General features: G+C 36.3%; 1 protein-coding gene across 2 annotated transcripts in view; it reads left to right on the forward strand.

Moving 5' to 3' along the window:
* Positions 1–21,237, forward strand: part of Gabra2 (gamma-aminobutyric acid type A receptor subunit alpha2) — a 146,391-nt gene that overhangs the window by 1,765 nt on the left and 123,389 nt on the right. Inside the window, exon 3 of one of the 2 annotated variants that reach the window (XM_055629379.1) lies at positions 2,354–2,469. The exons of the other annotated variant lie outside the window; for it this stretch is intronic. Within the exon in view, the coding sequence (XP_055485354.1) occupies positions 2,354–2,469 (116 nt within the window). The remainder of the gene's footprint in view (positions 1–2,353; positions 2,470–21,237) is intronic. 2 annotated transcript variants of the gene reach the window in all.

The following is a 21,237-nucleotide window of genomic DNA, read 5'->3' on the forward strand; positions in this document are numbered from 1 at the left end:
TGAGGACTTATTTTCAGTGGAAAAGGATTGTACAGGACATTGACCTACTAAGTATCTGAAACTCTAAAAAGTTTGCTTATTTTTTTTAACGCAACCAAATGCAAAAGTGAATGGGAAAATTTTTCTATTTGAAACATTTAACTGAAGAAGAGACTACCCCATCACGAGTATGTTAGCCCAAAGAATGCCTGTAGTTAAGGTACACGTAGTTATAATAATATCAAAACCTGGTAAGGAGGCCACGTTCTCCTAGGAACAGACAGAAAAATATGAGCTAAGTGATTTTAAGTGTTTTTTTTTTTCTTTCTGTTTCACCCTTTTCATTTCTTGTTCTCAATCGTTGGAACTGCTACAGATAACACAGAAACCCAAACTGATATGTGAGTCTTAAACCTCTAGGTGGAGGCAGTATACAACTTGAAAATCACAAACAATAAAACAAAAGCTTCACTTACGAACCAACTTTTCATCTCATTAATTTAGAGATATTTTGTTTTTAAGATGTTTAATGATAAAAATATTGCTATTTCAAATGCATGATTTTTCTTTTGCCTGTTATCTATATGGAACTTAACTTGATTGTTTTAAGTAATTCTATATTAATTGTAGTCTTTTTCTGATTTAAAAAAAAAATAACCAGCAGTGCTTATACTTTATTTAATGCATTTAGGAAATGTTTTTAAATTCAAGAAAAAATAAAATGCAAATTTTGTAAGAATTCTCTTGTAGCCATTACTTTTCAACAAGTATTTTATCATTTTATTGTTTCCTTTAAGAGTTTTGACCAATTTTTGTTCAAAGAGTGAAAAGATATTTTGGAACAGAAAAGAAATATATTTGAAAATACTTCACTAATTGGGAAACAGCCCCTGTAACTTTAGAAAAAGAAAATGAAATATGACTGAGAAACACTTCTATGTGAAAATCTCAGCTAGACCATGATGACTATCCTAGAGCCTGATTTTAAAATTAGCTTAAGAAACTTTTGAAGTTAGAGTGTATGAACTGATTTACTTATGTAACTTGAGGATGTTCATCTTCATGTTCACACTTTAATATTCACTCTAGTCTTCAAAATTCTAACTTGAAGTTTGTTGCCAATTTTGATGTATTTTGAGTATTGTTAGCTACTAGTTCTGCATTCATTTAAATGTAAATGGTCTCTTTCAATCTCTTTTATATGATATATGCCAACTAGAATGTAAGTACAGAAGACATTGGCTTTAAGTGCTTGGACAGTCGATTATCACCTAATAAGCACTGAGAACCACCACTGACAGCTCAACTAAATATCACTCTGCTTATTTTCTGCTTTATATTTGACCAATAATGTTCATGGCAGTATTTTATTCTATTATATAAAAGATTCTTTTTTGGGGACAGTAATTTAAATCTCTGAATCATTCTGAGGGAAAAAAAATGGCAATGAAAGGGGACACTCTGTTTTATACATTCAGTTTCTTTGGTACCAAATTGCTGTCACTAAATCAGGTCTCTGGCTTTATGACGAAGAAATAATGGAGAAAATGCCTGTTTCTAAAGCTTTGCTAGGGATATTTTAAGACTATTTTTCTTGCCACAAATTTATCACCAAAGAAAGGGTTACTGGACCCTTTCATCATTACATAGCCCCCTTATCACTCTTCTGAGACCACTCAAAGGACTTAGCCTCCTCACTCTGCGAGGCTGTGTGGTGCTGCCGCCTTCAGACCCCTCCTCCATCTCCTCATCTCTTGGCCACACTGGAGCCTGGCAACCTGCCAGTGGAGTTTCCCTGATGTCTATATTATACTTGGCCATTGGGTGGAGGTATACCCCAAGTCAGGAAATTACCTTCGTCTAAAAACCTGAAAGACATAAGAGAAAAATAGTGCTATGTATGAAAATGATAGAGAAATTTTGTACCACCAGTATGACAGTTTAATTTCCAATTAATAGTCTCAATGCTGGAGAATCACTTCAGAAGCCTCTGTAGCTATTACATCCATCCGACTTCAAACACTCTTGCTGATAATGTCTGCATGTGAAAATCTGTGACCATGGTGTGTTCTAAGGAATATTTTTTAAGACTATCGTTCATAGTGCTAAGCGGTAGATGTCACAAAGTGTTATCATTAAACTTTTGATATCCTACTATTTACTATCCATTTTTTTAAAAAACAGGATATTTACATTCTCTATAACTTTAGTACTATTTATAGAGTGAAAAAAGGAGAGAACTGTGTGTCACTAATGGCCGAAGGAGCCTTAAATTCAGTTAAATTCAGAGGAAGGAAAAAGAGCATTGTGGCACTTAGCCAAATACTGTATATACATATATAATATATACCAACTTGTAAAATTATCTGTTTAGGTTGGTACTGGCTAACATCCAAGAAGATGAGGCTAAAAATAACATCACCATCTTTACAAGAATTCTAGACAGACTTCTGGATGGTTATGATAATCGGCTTAGACCAGGACTGGGAGGTAAAAATAGTTCTCCTTTATTTTAAACTTTCAAAAAGAACAATGACTTTATAGGTTAAAGGTAACATTATTATTTTAAAACATTTTGTGCGTTAAGAAATTGTCAAGTATTTGAAGTCCTAGATAATGGAAAGTAAGATACACAAAATAAACCTTATTACTTTCCTTTTGCACATGCCTAACATATTTAATATATATTGTGTAGAATGTCCACATTCATATGGAGATGTGTATGTGTGTGTGAATAGTTTTCTAATTGGAAATGGCCTGTTTTTCAAGAAGAGCATCATTATTATACATCAGCTGTGCCTGTGTAGCATCAAGGATTATTACATTACCACTTTTATAGTTCCCCATTTTCAGATCAGTATAGATACGCAATAACAAGAGACATGAAGATGATTTAAATATGCAGTGGGGAAAATCCTACTTTACAAAGTTGTCACACAGTTAAATTTCGAACTTCAACAACAATTTTTAAGTAAAAACTTTTTTTAATCCAAAAAATTAAAGGAAGCTGGAGGTTGCTAGTGTGTTAAATTTTAATTAGCCTTCAAGATTGCTAAGTGATAGTACAGTTAGATGAAAGTAGCATCGATATGAAACTAACAAAAATATCCCAAGCCAAAATACTGTTACTCAAAATATTGTTACTCATGAGTTGTAACAATGCTAAGTATTTATCTATTTGTAGATATATAGATGTTACTTAAAATGTTAACTATGAAACTACATGTGATAAATGTTTGTGTACACATAGTTAGGTAAATGTTTAATTGATTCAAAAGTAAGACAGATTAGTTGAACATTCCATTCTAGGTAATGATCAGCACAGTTATATGGTTGTTCCAGCAGTAACAACTTTGTGATTTTGCTGGTTACGATTTGTATTAAGTGGGGTCCGGTGACACACACCTGTGGTCTCAGCATTTGGGACATAGAGGTAAGCTGATCAAGGGTTGAAAGTCTTCCTTAACTACACAGGGATTTCCTGAGCTACATGTGACTGTGTCAAAACCTTGTATTTTACTTAACATGTGGATTTTTATATTAGTAATTATTTTGATAAAGATGGAAAGCTGTTTATTTTAAATGTATCTTTGAAAATTGTACAGAATATCTTGACAGTAGTAGGAAAAGAGTCAAACTGACTTAACCTGTTAAATAGTATGCCATTTAAGTACTGTTAATATTCACTTGAATTCTTGAGTAGTATTTAAAAGAGGGCCCAGGGAAGAACAATGTTTCAAATATGACAGAGTAACAACTTGCATCTCCAAGAGATCATTTTTTAGGAACCAACTTAAAGAACACTTAATTTTCTAACAGAAAACATAAAATGGAAAATTGTTTCTTCTTAATACTGTTCTAATTAGTAGGGATATAAGAGCTTGAAAATCATGCTACAAAATGTGCCAGTAAACTATTACCCTCCTCATACCAGAGAAACAAGCTTAACACAAAACTGTCCTACTTTGTGATGGTGGTTTAGGATATGGATTAAAAAATGGCAGTTCTTTGATCTCAGACAGAGAAACATATTCTTACATAAATTGCCTGATACAAAATAAATTGTAAAATACTGAAGCTAGACCTTGAACTTCATTTTTTTTTTCAGTTTAAAAAGAATCTTTGTTATTGGATTGTATGAGTAGATAGGGGAAGCTACCTATTTTGGGGCTCAGGATATTTCTATGGTCTCTAAATTTTTAAAACAGTATATCTCTTACATTAAAAATTCCATTTCATCACATTTAAATATAGATCCCCATTGTCTTGTTACTTGGTTTAATGGAATGTATTGTGCCATTTCTTACCTTACTTCTTTTCTTTCCATAATCCCTTGACAATGATCATCTACGAATATGGCATGCTCTGATTCCTCTTAGTATCAAGACACTGATTTATGCACGGCACTCTCTTGTCTTGACACATTCCTTTGATAGTTCCCAATTTGATAGATAGTGTTAACAGTACTCAAAGGAGCATAGGCTATGGGTTGGCCTTTCTAGATTGGTCTTCTGCTCCATGCCCCGCCCACAAAGCTGCCTGATCAGGGAATCCTTGTTTCCTTCAGTTAAAAGTGGATGCCCTTTGTCTACCTCTCCAGTTGATTAGGAGTGTTGCATAACAACATAAAGTACACAAAGGCGTGCTCCACAGTAATATTTCAGCAAATCCCATTTTTGCCTCCTGTCCTACAGTAAAAAAGCAAACCAACCAACCAACCAAACAGAAAACAAAATAAAACAAACAAGCAACAGCAACAACAACAAAACCCCCAAAGTTTCCTCCAGTCTGCTTCTTCGGATGCATTTTCCATGTTAAGTCAATTCCCATCTATCTTGCACTTCAGATGTTACTCTTTTCTTTTGACAATCCATTTCCATCTGCTCTTTTGGCCCTTGGCTATACTATCTCCTGTTACTAGAATGACTTTTATTCTTCTTTTCAGCTGATGGAAAGCTTAACTTTTTTTTTTTTTAACATGAAAACCATTACAACACTAGTGGTCTTCAGTACAGACCTTCTTAACTGAATTGAAATACTGAGATTCAACTCTCTGCTGAATTTCTATAAGAGTTGTTTCTATAGCTCACATAGAATGTACTACATATCAGCTTGTATTATTTATCTCATTTTTATTTGCCTCTTGTTACCTTAATAAGATTCTAAGGACGTCATATCATAAATCCTCTGTGATTTCATCTGGACATTGATATGCAGATTGTGGCCATAAAGAAAATGTTGATATTTTTAAAAATAATTAAGTTATTATTCACTTTACATACCTAACGTAGCCTCTCCCTTTTTCCTCCTACTCCTACCCTCCCTCCTTCTTTCCACCTTTCCTCCTCCCTATTCCTCAGAAAAGAGGAGTTTCCCCCACCTTTACCAACCCACCTCAACTCAATAAGTTGCATTTTGACTGAGAGTGACCTTTTCCCTGTGGTTGATTTTTTTTTTTTTAAGTTCCTGCTACTTAAAAAATGGGAATGTTTGTACCTGGCTTCTCTTTTAGTAGGAATGCTTAGGAAAACACTGTGACTCACTGAGAAAAATGAGCCTTTTACTCAGAAGGTTTAACACACCAGCTCTAGTCCTCAGCACTTGTGGGAAATTTAAATATTCTGCATTTTTAGATGCACACTTATTAATTCTGAAATACATTTTATATTACAATTCTTTTGATAAGTGTTGAGTATGATGACTACAGTTTCATATAGCAAAATGATGTGTATATAGACAACTAGAAAATGAAGATAAATGAAAGCCTGTGAAAATTTTAAAAATGGACTCCTGAAAATTCAAATTATTATTATTACTTTCACACCACAACATATGTTTTTTTATTTGTATTTATGTCTATTTCCAAATGGGTGCATGTGCACATGAATTCAGGTGTCCTTGCAGGTCAGAGATGTCAGATTATCAACAGAGTTGAAATTACAGGAGGTTGTTTAACCAGATCTCTATCTAGAAGTCTTAATCCGAATGTACATATATCACTTGAAATTGAAAGCTCAGATATATCTATGTCATATTCCAGAAATTAATAAGAAAATGGTTTCTATTCAATTCAGTAATAATACATTAAGATGAACATCTTCACTGATGGCTAATTAGATAATTAATTATAAGTGTTACTTTAATCCTTTTATAATTTTAATATATATATTTATATACTTATAAAAGAGAAGTCAGATTTTAACAGTAAGTTAGAAAAGTTATTCACCTGTCTTTGTTATTTTCCTTCGGAAAGTGAGAATAGTGCTATTTAATTCTGAGAAAAGGATGATATATTGAGATTAAGACACACAGCAAAAGTTACACAATATATTGGATTATGCATTTTTAAAGAATTTAATAATTAAGGGTAGATTCTTCTAAAATTTAAGTCAGATAATACCATTTGTCTGCTCAGAGCTCTGCAGTCACACACCCTGTGAGTCCTGCATTAGATGTCTGTACAATCCTGAGTTCTGTGCCTTCCATCTTTGACCTCATCTCACACAGCGCTCTGCTTGCAGACACCTCTTCAGTTACGCTGGCATCCATCCTGTTCTGTGAACACCTCAGGACACTCTGTGGGAATTTTTCTGCTGTTGTTCTCTTTTCATTTTGGATATTCATTGATGTCACCGACCTTGACCAAACTAACATATCCGATAGCCTGGCCATTCCATCAATCCTGATCCCTCTTATTCAGCTTCATTTTTCCATAGCCATGTTTCTTTTAATATACAAGCTAACTTGTTTATTACTATGAGATTAATTGCTTATTTTGTCTATTTTTAAGACACAGATAGGCTACGAAATCTGCAATTATTGCAGATTTTCTTCCTTGATTTACTGATAGATCTATCCTAATCTTCCAGAACAGTGGCCCATGGATCTCTTTAATGAACTATAATTCTACTAAATACATTTAAATTTTAGCATGAACAGAATTATCTGTACACTTTCCTTTTTCTCTTGAGAAAAATGCAATAATTATGATGAGATTACCATACTGTCCTTTCACTTTGACATCAATATATTTCAAGATGACATTTACATGAATCAGAGCAGTTTTGCTACCAAATTATTCAAAACCTAACTTGTATTAGCTACAATTCTGCAACAAGCAAAAGGTAAGATTTGAAATGATTCTTTTGTCTCATTTCTAGCTTAACTTCCTATTTGTGAAATGGGACATTGTATTCTGTTTATTTGCCTTTTCTCTCACAGAGATCTTGTGTGGCTCAGTTAAATGTAGATTCTTAAGAAAACATGATGTGGTCTTCTTCTGAAAAGAAAAAAAAAAAATAAAACCTCACAAGTATTTGTACAAATACCAGAAGCCATGTCTTCTGGGAGTTTATTTCTCAGGAGGTGGTATTCTTGGAAAACACACCAAAGAAATAATTCTAGGTCTTACGAATTTGCAGTCTTGTTTCTTTATGATAGTAGAAAGCCAAGGTAGAATTGTCTTAAAATCTTATGAATTAAGAACATTTATTAAAATTACCCAGCATACTACAGATGGCTTCTGAATGACTCTACTGATGGAGGTGTCAAAGCAGATTTTGAGTCATAGCCAAACTTTGGGCAGAGTGCAGGGAAGGGGAAGATAGATAGAAAGACCTGGAGGGGATGGGAACTCCAAAAGAAGACCAACAGAGCCAATAAAACTGAGCCCTGGGGCCCCTGCAGAGACTGATATCCCAACCAAGGACCATGCATAGATAGGACTTAAACCCTGGTTCAAATGTAGCACATAGGCTCAGTCTCCAAGTGGGGTTCCTAGTTACAGGAGCAGAGATTTTCTCTGGCATGAACTCAGTGGCAAGCTCTCTGATCACTGCCTCTAGGGAGGAAGGTGCAACCTTGCCAGGCCTCAGAGGAAGACAATGTAACCAGTCCTGATGAAACCTGATAGGCTAGGGTCAAATAGAAGGGGAAGAGGACCTCCTCTATCAGTGGACTAGGGGAGGAGCATAGAGGGAGGAGATCGAGGAAGGGTGGGATTGAGAGGAGATGAGGGAGGGGGCAACAGCCAGGATACAATTTGAATAAACTGTAATAAAAGAAAAAAATTACCCAGCATAAATGAAGTTGTCCTTTTGTCTCCATGTTAACCATTAGAAGTAGCCACTTAGGGAAACTGATAATTGTACTTTTCTGAGAAATCTTTCAAATCGTTGACTGACTAAAAAGGCTAACATTTGTTTTCAGACCAATTTTCTGGGGTCATTGGCAGAATGAGTGTGTAGACAGGTCTCATATACTTATGACAGTTAACATTCACAGTGCTCAGCAGTGATAACTATTAGAAATGACAAGCCTTGATTTTTAAATTATGGATGCAGTCTGAGAAATCTAGATTGAGTACCATGCTTAACTACATTTTAAAAAGTTGTTTTGAAGAGCGTGTCTAGAAAGTATCTTCCAAGTGTTCTCACTTTATCATCTGAAATCCTAAGAAGTTTAATGTCTACAGTCAGGAAAGTCATGATGTCAGGTCACTGATGTGAGGCCTGAAGGTCATTTTCTAAGTTTAGTCTTATCCTTAGACTGCAGGGAGATGCATGATAACATGTTTATATAAATTGCATTACAAGGGAATTTATAAACATTGAAATATGAGCTATTTAGGCGATACAGAAAAGTATGTGATGGTTTTCAGCTACCAGAGAGGTGAAGCAGGAGGTTCATGAGTTCAAGGTTACTCTGGAGAGCAGAATGAATTCAGGGCTAACATGCTCTAAGAAACAAGACTATACAAAAATATAAAGAAGTACAGGGCTGGAGATGTAGCACAGAGATGCACAAGACCCAGAGTCAGGAACCGTGCTGTATAGAAAAGCAAAGAGACTGTCGAAGGTTGATGTGCTTTCAGAAAGATGTGTGATATGTATTCAAAGTTTTCAGTGGAAGACTTTAGAACAGTAGGAGAGTGGTTTGGAAGAGAAAAGCCTATGTCTTGGGAGAAAATTAAAAATAAATGAAAGGTTTCTGTTCTATCTTCAATTACATATAACTAAACCTTAGAAGCAAATTATGATGAACTACTACTCAGGTCCCTGGGTTAAAGGTCCATAGCACACATACATACGTGTGGGTGTGTGTGTGTGTGTGTGTGTGTGTGTGTGTATGGTGTTTATTTATCAATAAGGACAGAGATAAAGCTTTTCTTTGGTTCTTGAATTCTGTTGCTATGTTAATTGCATACCTTGGTATGATAATCAACCTTTCTTTGGAAATTTTTGGTTTTTAAAATGAAGGTAAAATAAATGGCATATTTGTCTGTTAAGGGTTTATGCTGTTGTGTACATGTGAGTCCTTTGTACAGTGTTAAGTAAACAGACTATGAAGAAAATATTTTTAGTTACTGGTTGTATTACACATGCAGGTTAGACAACAATATCCAGCATTACACTTCCTTCATATGACATGTGACTTGTAAAACTTACTAACTTTTGAGCAGATAAAATGTATTTTTTGTTTTTTGTTTGTTTGTTTTGGTTTTGAGAAAGGGTCTTGCTGTTCAGCCTTGGCTGGCTTAAATCTAGCTACGGAGGACAATGTGGCCTTAAACTTAGAGGTCAAACTGCTTTTGCCTCCTGGGATTAATGGGATGCACCATGTCTAGATTGAAAATATTATGTATTGTTAAGGAAACTAGATAATTGTGGTATTTTAAAACTCATTTGGTCTTATTTCGTCCACACACTTTTGTGTATTTGAAGAGTCTCTGGAAACAAAATCAGTACACAAAAGGAAATCCCTTTTTGATGTTATTTGTGATTATCATGAAATGTAGCAATATGGAATAATCAATTAATGAAAATCAATCTTGTTGATGACACAAAGTTGCATTCACTCAAAGCAAATAATATAATGTCAATGATGCCAAAGCTAACCTAATTGGGTGGGATCAGGACTGTGAATGGAAAACACTGAGCCTTGCCATGGTGACTAGTGATGGGAACAGTTTGAGATTTAAGCATAAAGAATGGAAGAGTTAAGGAGAAGAGAGAGGAAAAGATAGGCTTCAATTTGTGTAGAAAATAGGAGATGGAGCTGTTCTGTTAAGAAGTTGTAATCTCAAACAGAAACAGTGTAAACCATAGTTGTTGGTGGTAGGTGTCTCTGCTTTTCTTAAAAGCTGTGAGCTGTGAAGTTTGCTTTAGGCTCTCCACCCATGCAGTAGAGGTTGTCTGATGCTCCTGCAGAAGAATCATGCAGCTGAGCGTCTGGCCCGCTTTCCCTTCTGTGGGGACTCCTAGAAAGACAGCAATAGGACACCTTCAGGAAAAGCCTGAGAAAGAAGAGTTTAGAGCCTATTTTGTACTCAATACCAGGTCCACTCATTCCAGTTGGCCTAAAGGCTACAGAAAACACTTGCCTTTGAGATTTAGAGAGTGACAAGTGAGAATAAATTGGAGGGATTTCACACAGGTATATAGGTAGGTTTTTTATAAAAGTGTTAGTACATTTCCTCTTTATTTAAAATACTTTGTAGGAGACTGTAAAGAAAGCCTAAGCCTCTAGCTGTCTGGTATGGAACCAGTCTGCTGATGGATTCATCCCAGTGTATTCTAGGTTAAACAGAAAATGTGATGATGCCATATAGAGCATTCGACAGAAATTTTAGTAATTAGTGGTGTATCTAGAGAGCATCTTACATTTCTGGACACCCTCCCTAACACTGTGAGTTGCTGTTGTTGACTCCATGACAGAAAGTGCCAAGATAGGCTACTTGAGAAATGGATGGTGTATGGTTTTGCAGAGTGTTTTCTAAATCTGTTCCTATGTGTAGTTGCACAGCTTGTGACTAGTTTCCACGACAGACTTACTAAGTGCATGACACAGTGGTGTGCATTAGGCTAGATAGTATTGTGCTTTCAGAGGGTAACATCATTGAAAGGCAAGACCCCAAAATACTACCAGTGCTTTATTTATCATTGTCTTGCCTCCTGGAGGCACAAACACACTTTACTTATTGGATTTACTTGTTTCTAACACTTAGATCTAGTACAGTAAAAGCTTCCCCCAATCCGTTGTCACTACCCACTGGATTGAGAGAACATATGCATGACCCATGCATCCCTTTGTTTTAGTGATTTTTTTTTTTTTATTACGCCACCTGAATCATCTTTGTAGAAAATCTGATTCATCAGTGGAGATGGCCAAATAAATAGCTTTAGCAGTTTGCAGTTTATTATTCTTCGATGGAAAGGATCAGGTGAAATTATTTTTTTCCTTAATGTGTTTTAAGGGCAAGTGATATGAATGACACTTCGGGATTCAAAGATGGATTTCGTTTCATAGATATGAAGTTCCTTTGAGTGAGGGCAGAATAGACATGTGCGTTACCATCCTTAAATGACTCTGAAAATCACGTTTCTTGGAAAGGACAAGTTACTGAAGTTCAGACAAATCTTTTACATTTTTTAAAAATTATTTTTATTTTTATTAATTACAGTTTATTCACTTTGTATCCCCTCGTACCTCCCTCCCTCCTCCTCTCCCAATCCTACCCTCCCTCTTCCCCACCTGTGTCCACTGAAAAGGGAGATCTTCCTCCCCTTCCTTCTGACCCTACTCTATCAGGTCTCAACAAGAATGGCTGCATTGTCTTCTTCTGTGGCCTGGTAAGGCTGCTCCCCCCTCATGGGGAGATGATCAAAGAATAGGCCAATCAGTTAATGTCAGAGACAGTCCATATCCCCATTATTATGGAGGCCACTTTGATACTGAACTGCCATAGGCTACCTCTGTGCAGGGGTTCCAGGCCATCTCCATGAGTGGTCCTTGGTTGGAGTATCAGTTTCAGAAAAGACCCCTGTGCCCAGGGGGTCTTTCAGGTTTTTAGGATCCTTAACTGTCTTTGTGGAGCTCCTGTCCTCTCCAGGTCTTATTATCTCCCACTTCTTCCAGAAGATTCCCTGTACTCTACCCAAAGTTTGACTATGCGTCTCAGCATCGGCCTCGATACTCTGCACCTTTCAGAGGCCCTCTGTAGTAGGTTCCTGTCCTGTTCCCTGTTTTCTCCTTCCTCCAATGTTCATCCTCTTTGCCTTTTTGTAACATATATACAAACAAGTATATAGTTACACATGTAGGTCATTCATTCTTATAAATCACTGAGGATTTTTGGTATTACTTTAAATGTTAGAAGTATTGTGATGAGCAAAGCTCAGTCTTTGCATAAGATGATATCATCCTTTTATCAATTCTAGATGTTGATTTTTAAAAATTGCTCCTTTTTTCTTAATTGAGAATATTGTAGAATCTTGTGTTTTCCTTTTGAACTGGAAGCCTTTTTCTCGGGAGGATAGAGTGAATTCCTGTGCATTGTCTGTCCATCTGAGATCTAAAAAACTGCAGAACATTGAGACAACCAGAGAGCAGGTCTTGTTCTGTCTACAGTAGAGTGTCCACAAATTCTAAGTCAAGTACAATTCCATTTGAAATTTCTGGATACTCTTCACTTACCATAAAGAAAATGTATGTCCTCTCTTGTTTTAATCTACAGGTACATGGAAAAATAGCTAAGCCTGAAGTGTAAAATGAAAACAAATACATGAGGAACAATATATTAAGCAACATTTTAATTTTTGATACAACATAGAATCCTGAACATTTGTTTTTACTTTGAAATACTCTCATTACTCGAGGAGAGATCTTATAATTTACAATTGACTTGTAAGAATGAAATTAATACTTAACACATATTTCATACAGATCTCATCAAATTTAGGTTATCAAATTTTGAAAGATAACTTCAAAATTCTCCTTGGATTTTATGCTGTTATTAACTGCCATTATATGGTAGTATTGATATGCTTTTCATATTTATTATGCCCTTAATAAATTCAAAGCCTACAAGAGAAAAATAAGATTTCATCTACATCTTAATTCGAGTGGCAGGCAAATTTATTCTTTAAATCTTATTTATAGTTCTCATTGTTTTGATCACTGTCTAAAGTGTTTTAAAAACAACAAAATTCTTCACGTAAAATGCAAAAGTAGTTCTGCCTTAAAACAAGCTCTCCCCCCCTCTTTTAAGAGAAGGAAATAAATCTTTATTAAACATAGTACGTCACCAGCTTTCTAAGGTAATAAACACAAAGTGTCCTAGCATTACCTGCAGTGACATTGTCTGTAGAGAAGCATTTCAGGATTGTTTTGTTTGATTGGAGTTCTACTGAATTGATTTGATATGTGGCCCAAGACAATTCTTCATGCTTGTGTGGCTCAGAGGAACACTCCTTACCTAAAATCTAATAAAATAGTAAAATCTTCCTTTGGTGATATACAGTTTGCATGAATATCCATAAAACAGTAAGGTAACTAAGATAAGGCTGTTTTCAAATGTTTGTGAAGATGACTAAGGAAGTCTAAGGATTTCTGTGAGTGTCTCAAGCATTGGGAATGCTGCAAAATGCAATTGATCCTGTAATTAAAGGAGCCCAGGATTAGAAAAGATGGAAGAAGGGCCATACTTCTGTATGTCTAAACAGGTTTCCCAATCAGTAATGTATCTGAACAACATTCCCAAATATGTTGCTTAGATTTTGTTTTGTAATGATATCTTTGTAATCTAATACGATGTGATGTTCCCTTTGGGAACAAAGGGAAGCCAGCCCTTTTTCCCAGCTACTAGACAGGCTCAACAAGGAGGATCATGAGTTCAAGGTTAGTCTTGACAACAGAATGAATTCAGGTCTAACCTGTGATATGTAACAAGACTATATATGGAAAATAAAGGTATAAACAACACAGGGCTCAATCTGTAGCTCAATCCTGCACAATATCCTGAGTATTATCAGTGGTAAGAAAAAGTAAGAAGGATATAGAATGTTCGTGTGCTTTCAGAAAGATACATGATGTGCTTTCTGTTTTCTGGTACTTCAGACAGAAACTGTAAGAGTGGTTAGGACAGTAAAGACCTATGTTTTGAGAGACAGTTGGAGGGTTTCTGTTCTACTTTCATTCCATGTAAGAGTACTTTGGAAGCAAATATGATGAGCTACTACTCAGGTCCTTGGGTTAGAGGTATATACTACATTTTTATATTATGAATTTCTTAGAAGTTGCTACACCAGAATTAAGTAACCCAGGCATAGAGAATTGTGATGAATGGAGAAAATTCATTTTTGTTACCATAATTACATACAGAAACTCTTCAGATTCTAAAGAAATGAAATAGTGGACTAAAATACCCGACAGGTTTACAAGGAAGATTAAAATTTGCATACCCAGAAAGGAAGTCTTAATTAAAAGAAAATGGAATTTCAAGGTTGGTGTTTCAGTCGAGTAGAAGGGAATATGGGAGTCTAGATTTAATTAGTTATCTAGGGCATGTAAACGTAATCACTGAAGCAAGAAAAAAAGACGAAACTAGGGATTATACTGAGGAGAATATAAAAAAAATGATTACATAAGTAATAAAATATTTGGAATATTTGAAAACTACATGGGGTAAACTTAGGTGGGAAAAAATGGTGAGAGGATGAGCGTAAACATTTTGTAGTCACTGTGAAGTGAATAATAATAAAATAATATTAAGAGAAGAATGTCAACTGATAACTGAAAATTAAAATGAGGAAGCTTTCTTTTACCAGGAACTCTTGACTTAGAACAATTCACAGGATTATAGAATTAATGGTGACTGTATATATATATATATGCATATATATGATCAAAAGAAATGTGTATACAAGCCATATTATTAGTAATGCTTATATCAAAGTATATCACCACTATTAAAAAGTGACTTAAAGAGATACATCAGTTTGGGCAGTGGTGGTGTACCCCTTTGATCCCTGCATTTGGGAGGCAGACGCAAGTGGATCTCTGAGTTTGTGGCCAGGCTACTCTATACAAAGTATTCTAGGACATCCAAGGCTATAAAGAGAAGTCCTGTCTTGGAAAAAAAAAAGTAATAAAAAAGAGATACATCGGAACAGATTTTAAGTTTTGTGTGTGTGTGTGTTTGCACATGAATGTGGAAGTCAAAGGATAAGCTTGAATGCCATTCCTCAGTTGCCTTTTGTGTGTGTGTGTGTGTGTGTGTGTGTGTGTGTGTTTATGAGAGAGAGAAAAACGACTCCATTACCTTGATCTTCAGCAATTAAGCTATACTGGCTGGCTAGTGATCACTAAGGATCCACTTATCTTCACTCTCTCTGCAGTGGGACTATATGTGTATAGCATCATGCTTGGCTTTTTTGTGTAGGTGTTGAGGGCTGAGCATAGGTCTTTGTACCTTCATGACAAACACTAATATTAACTGAGCTATGTTCCTACATCCTAGTGTCTGTATCCTTTAAAGTAGAGCATGATCCAGATGGATCAGTGAGCAGAACATTGCTCTAACAGAAGGTTCTTTTTAGCTTTCATTCCTTTCAGCATCCCACATAATCTGTAAGGTTCTTGGAGATATTTTTGGCTGTCACCAAGCTGAGGGGCTGACTCATAACTTTAGAGAGGGTCACTTAGGATTTACATTACTATGTGTGAAACACATCGGTGATGACGTCGCATGGGATCTAGGTGTTGACTCAGGATGGAGACATTTTCGTCTTCGGGTGTGTTAAATTGTAATATCATTGGCATGTCTACTTTTTTAAAAATCTATTACTGCACCCAGTTTGGGATTTTGTCGTTTTGGGTAACAGATTCCAATAGAAGCATCTTTTACCCAGAGTGCCACCAGTTGCAGGAGGCAGCTGCAATTTCAGCTTTTGTTGCCATTGTCTTGAAACAGCTGGGATGCTAAACAAAATCCATCAGCAGATGAGGAAGTGGGCAGGTGTATGCTTAAGTGAGTAGATCTAAAAGTTAGTGGGGCAGAAAACAGATGGCTCTTCATCAAAACTTTTCTCCTCCAGGGAGCTGTTTTGTGGCCTGTCATCTCTGTAATTGCTCACTCAGGATGAGTATGACATTCAGATGTGTCTGTCTTGAGACATTAGAAGATATGATATTCCCGTGTAGCTTTTTATACTGCATGTTTAATAAAAATTGCAAAGAAAGACAATATCTTACCAGCATTGGAAACTGATAATCCAGTGTAAACAAAAGGAGAAAGTCATGGTGGTCTTTATTGATTAGCCTGATATTTAAAAATTTAGTATACACTAGCTTCACTGTGTGTGGGAGGGGGCTCAGTTTCATACAAACAAGAAGCTTAGTAGTAGGTGGCTCATCGCACAGACCTATTCTTAAAACGTGACATAAAGAGCTCAGACTCAGCTAAGACTGCTTGTGTGTTCCTATAATCCTAGCAAAAGCTTCGGGAAGAATGGCCAGGGCAACATACCAAACACCAGGCCAGCTAGGACTAGGAAAACACGACATGATCCTGTTTCTAAGAAAGAAAATCATCTTTAATTTTATCCCTATATGTATTAATTCTTGTTTTTCTTTAATTATACTTGTTATGTGTATACATACATATAAATACAACCGACTGAGTCCATGCAGTATTTCTAGTATGTAGTATGAATGTGTTATTGAACTTGACTTTTGGTATTGGACAATTGATTAGGGAGTTTAATCTCTGGGGAAGACTGTTTCTTTCTCAGCTATCAAAAATTGCCTGTGGCTCTTCATAAATCTCTGAATTTTTTTTATTATTATTAGCAGTAGTAGCAGCAGTAGTTGTAGTAGAAGTCCTTTGAGAGTTACTTACAATAAGTTTTGATCATGTTTACCCTTTCTCCCCCAACTCTTTTCGCATTCACTTTTTCCATTTCCACACAAGTTTTTGTCTCACTTCATTCATTAAGGAGAATTTGTGCTGCCCAACATTTTTGAACATCTGACCTTCCACTGGAACATGGTCAATTTGTAATTGTTATACTTTTGAAGAACACTGACTCTTATTTTCTTAGAAATTATCTGTGACCAATAGCTCCTTGACTAGGGGTAGATCTTGGTGCTGATCTCAGGATTTCTAGAGGAGCTCCAGAACCACCCTAGCTATCTGAACTGCAAAGAAGAGATCACCCAATAATTCTGTTCCTGTTGTCAAGAAAAAGCTTTCCTCACAACTGATTCCCATCTTTAGGTCATAGTTTTAAGGGGGTAGGACGGTATCTGGGAAAATGATTGTGTGCCCTGGAGTTTGGCACATTTTTGCTGTCAATAAAATTGGGATTTTATTGGAAAGAAGGGTGATGTGTTTGTTGGGCAGTAAATAAACTAATATCAGCACCTGCCACCTTCTCCAATGGAAGCATTATGAAATCTGATTGCTATTAATTTTCAGTTCTGTAAAATGGGCATGAGCCACTTAGGTGGTGTGAATTTGACTATGTCTGCTGGGTTCACTATCTTGTTTTCTAAAAAGGTCTTCCATGACTCCTATGCTGTCAGTCTTGGCCCACATTTTGAGAATGAGGCCATTCCTCACTCTCCCAAGGGCTGAGATTATAGGAATGCTGCATTACATTTTACAGTCCCAGAAGGCATTCAGAAAAACTATGATGCAGATACAGAGGTACCCTAAGCACTTTTTAAATACTATTATTTTTGTTTGTAATAACTTTCCGCCCTTAACAGTTATAAATTCATAAATTCTTTTATTAAAGTTGTTGATGCCAATCTGCTTCATCAGAATTTAATCATGCTAAAAATTTGTAAAATTCTTCCAACTATTAGACTGATCATTAGCTTAGGTGCATTCTATAAAATATACTTTGTCCAATCATGAATACACCTTACTGTATCATGCACTACAATTGACATATATATTGGAAGCCTGGAACGAATATTACTGAGGCAGAAGATGTGGTTTAGTTGGCAATTGCTGCTTAGAGCACACAGAGCCCTGGGTTTGGTACCAGCACCAGGTAAACCAGGCAATTTAACACAGACCTGTAATCCTACCTCTTCGAAACTAGAAGCAGAAGAATCAGAAGTTCAAGGTCATTCTTTACTATATAGGTAGTTCAAAACAACCTTAGGCTGAATAAAATCTTGTTTTAAACATAATGGCATGGTGGAAATTGCTTTGAAAAGTATATTTTAAGTATTTTGGTTAACTAGTTGGGGGATATTAATTAAAGTTGAAGTTGTAAGCTCAATTTATATAAATAATTACAATGATTTAAATTCTAAATATGGAATTATGTTATACAAGACTTTCCCACACATCTAATCTAAATGGCAGAGAATTAGAGAGTTCTTTTTTGAATGAAAAATAGTGCTAATTATTATTTGAACACCAAGTAAGTTACCAACCCTGTTTTGAAGGTCTAGACTCAACCATTTTTTTTTTTCTCAGTGTCCTGGCTAGTTGGGACTATAGTTGATACCACCCATGCCTAACTTCTTTAAATTCTTATGCATTCCTGTTACACTGCTTCAAAATTCAATTTTAATGAAATAAAAATGATATTTCATAAACATTATATATGATATTATTTATATTTACTCCTAAAAGAGACTGAATTATGAACCTGGAGGATCCTTTATGGTTAAAGAATTAATTATATTTTTATTTTAAAGAATGAAGAGAAATGTGGGTTTTTCTTTTAATGTAGATAGTTGTAATGGAAAAGTATATAATATTTAAAAAAAAAACAGTTTTGTGTAAGAAAATAAAACACTTATTAAAGCTGTTCTTAGATACTTGCTGTCCTAAACAAACCAGCTGGATTCTCAGACACAGAAAACATACATCGGATAATCAACAAGCTTTAAAAAAATCATTTATGTTTGTTGATTTCTAAAACATGAAGATTCCAGGCCTCTAGACAGTGACTTGCCTATGTTCCTCCCATCTACAATACTTCCCCTACTTTGTAGATTGGTTCAAGGCCAATAGAGTAGAAAATATATTTCTTGGAATAGAAACCTAAAAGGTTGTTTTTTGTTTTTTTTTTTTTTTCCATTGTAGAGAAATAGAGAGAATAGAGTGTGTGTCTCAATACAAGGCAGAAAAATAATGTTTCTCTTCCTCTGAAGTCTGTCCAGGCTAGAAGCCACACAGGCTGCTTTGGTTGGTTGGTGAAGAGTTTGAATAAAACTACATACACCTCTGCAGGACAATGCAAGTCAAGAGTTCTCAAATCTGCTTAAAATTCAAAACAGATGGGATTGATGGAGCTAGTGTTAAATGCATCAAATTGTACTCATGACTGTTGATGTTTCTAAATCCTTTTGTTTTAACATTAATCTTATTAATTTAATCACTTTACAGCCCGATCCCAGCTCCCTTGGTCCTCTCCTCCAAGTCCCGCCCTCAGCCCCCTCCTCCTCATTTCCTCCTGTCCTACTTCTCAGAGAAGGGCAGGCCTGTAAGGGGTACCAAACTACCCTGCCACCTCAAGTCACAGCAGGACTAAGTTCATCTTCTCCTGAAGAGGCCTGACAAGGCCACCCAGATAGGGTAAAGGGATCCAAAGGCAGGCAACAGAGTCAGAGACAACCTCTACTCTTACTGTTGGGGGACCCACATGATGGCCATGCTGCAATCTGCTACATAGGTGTAGAGGGTCTAGGTCCTACCCTGAAAGCTCTTTGGTGGATGGTTCAGTCTTTGTAAGCTTCCACAGGCTTATGTTAGCTTACATAGGTTATCTTGTGGTATCCTGTAGGTTATCTTGTGGTATCCTTGACTCTTCTAGATTCCTCAATCCTTCCTCCCACTCTTTTCACAAAACTTTCCAGCTCGGCCTATTGTTTGGCCATGGATCTCAGCGTCTGTTTTCATCAGCTGCTGGATGACGCCTCTCAGAACGCAGTTTTGCTAGGTTGCTGTCTGCACGCACAGCAGAGTATCGTTTTAATAGTATCAGGTATCGGCTCTCTCTCATGGAGTGAGTCTCAAGTTGGGCCAGTCATCGTTTTGCCATTTCCTCAATCTCTGCTTCATCTTTATCTCTACACTTGTAGGCAAGACAAATATTTGCGTCAAAGGTTTTATTGGTGGGTTGGTGTTGCCCTCCCTTCACAGGAAGACCCACCTGGCTACAGGAGGTGGTGACTAAGACTCTATATCCCTAACTGTTAGAGATCTCAGCTGGGTCACTCCCGTATATTCCTCAGGGCCTGCCCTACCCCAGTGATGCTCCCCTGCAAATTTCTGTTCTCTCTTCAGGTCCTTTCCCTCCCACCACCCTTCCCCCTCTCCCCCCACACCTGAACCCCTGTTACTCTCCACCCCTGTTACTCTCCCAGACGCCTCTCACACACAGCTCCCTCCCTTGATCTACTTCAGTTATCTATTTTCTTTTTTCTCCTGGGTGAGATTCAAGCATTCTCCCTTGGGCTTTTCTTGGCTTCTGTGGGTCTATGGGTTGTATCATGGTTATCCTGTGCACTATGGCTATTTCCACTTATAAGTGACTACAAAACCTCCAGACTGATTTCAAAGGTAGTTGTACAAAGTTGTACTCCTACCTGCAATGGATGAGTGTAGTGTTCCCCTTGTTTCACATCCTCGCCAGCATGTGTTGTCACTTGAGTCTTTCATTTTAACCATTCTGTCAAGTGTTAAGATGGGATCTCAGCGTCATTTCCCTGATGAATAAGGTTATTGAACATTTCTTTAAGTGCTTCTTGGCCATTTGAGATTCCCCTGTTGAGAATTCTTTCTTTTCTCCATTTTTAATTGGGATATTTGGCTTCTTGGTGTTTAATTTTTGAGTTCTTTTTGAGTTTAGATATTAGCCCTCTGTCAGATGGAGGGTTGGTGAAGATAGTTTTTTTTTTTTTTTTTTATTCTGTAGGCTACCATTTTGTTCTATTGATGGTGTCCTTTGCCTTACAGAAGCTTTGAAATTTCATGAGGTCCCATTTATTAACTGTTGATATTAGTTTCTGAGCTGTTGTTCTGTTCTGGAAATTTTCTCTTGTGCTATTCCCCACTTTCTCTTGTAGTAGATTTAGTGTATCTGGTTTTATGTTAACATCTTTGATACACTTGAACTTTAGTTTTGTGCAAGGTGATAAACATGCATTTATTTGTATTCTTCCAAATGCAGACATCCAGTTAAATTAAAATTATCTGTTGAAAGTGCTTTCTTTTTTCCATTGTATGGTTTTGGCTTTTTTTTTTTTTCTGTCAAAAATCAGGTGTCCGTAGCTATGTAGGTTTATTTCTGGGTCTTCAATTCGATTCCATTGATCAACCTGTCTGTTTTTATGCCAATACCAAGCGAGCTGGAGAGACAGCTCAGCTGTTAAAGGCTATGCTCACAACCAAAAATATCTTTCTAATTCTTGCTCTACCCCACAGGAATGTAATGTGAAGGGCAGCGTGTC

Source organism: Psammomys obesus, unplaced genomic scaffold (assembly GCF_907164565.1).
Source record: "Psammomys obesus unplaced genomic scaffold, mPsaObe1.curated_primary_1811, whole genome shotgun sequence".
NCBI classification, from domain to species: Eukaryota; Metazoa; Chordata; class Mammalia; order Rodentia; family Muridae; genus Psammomys; species Psammomys obesus.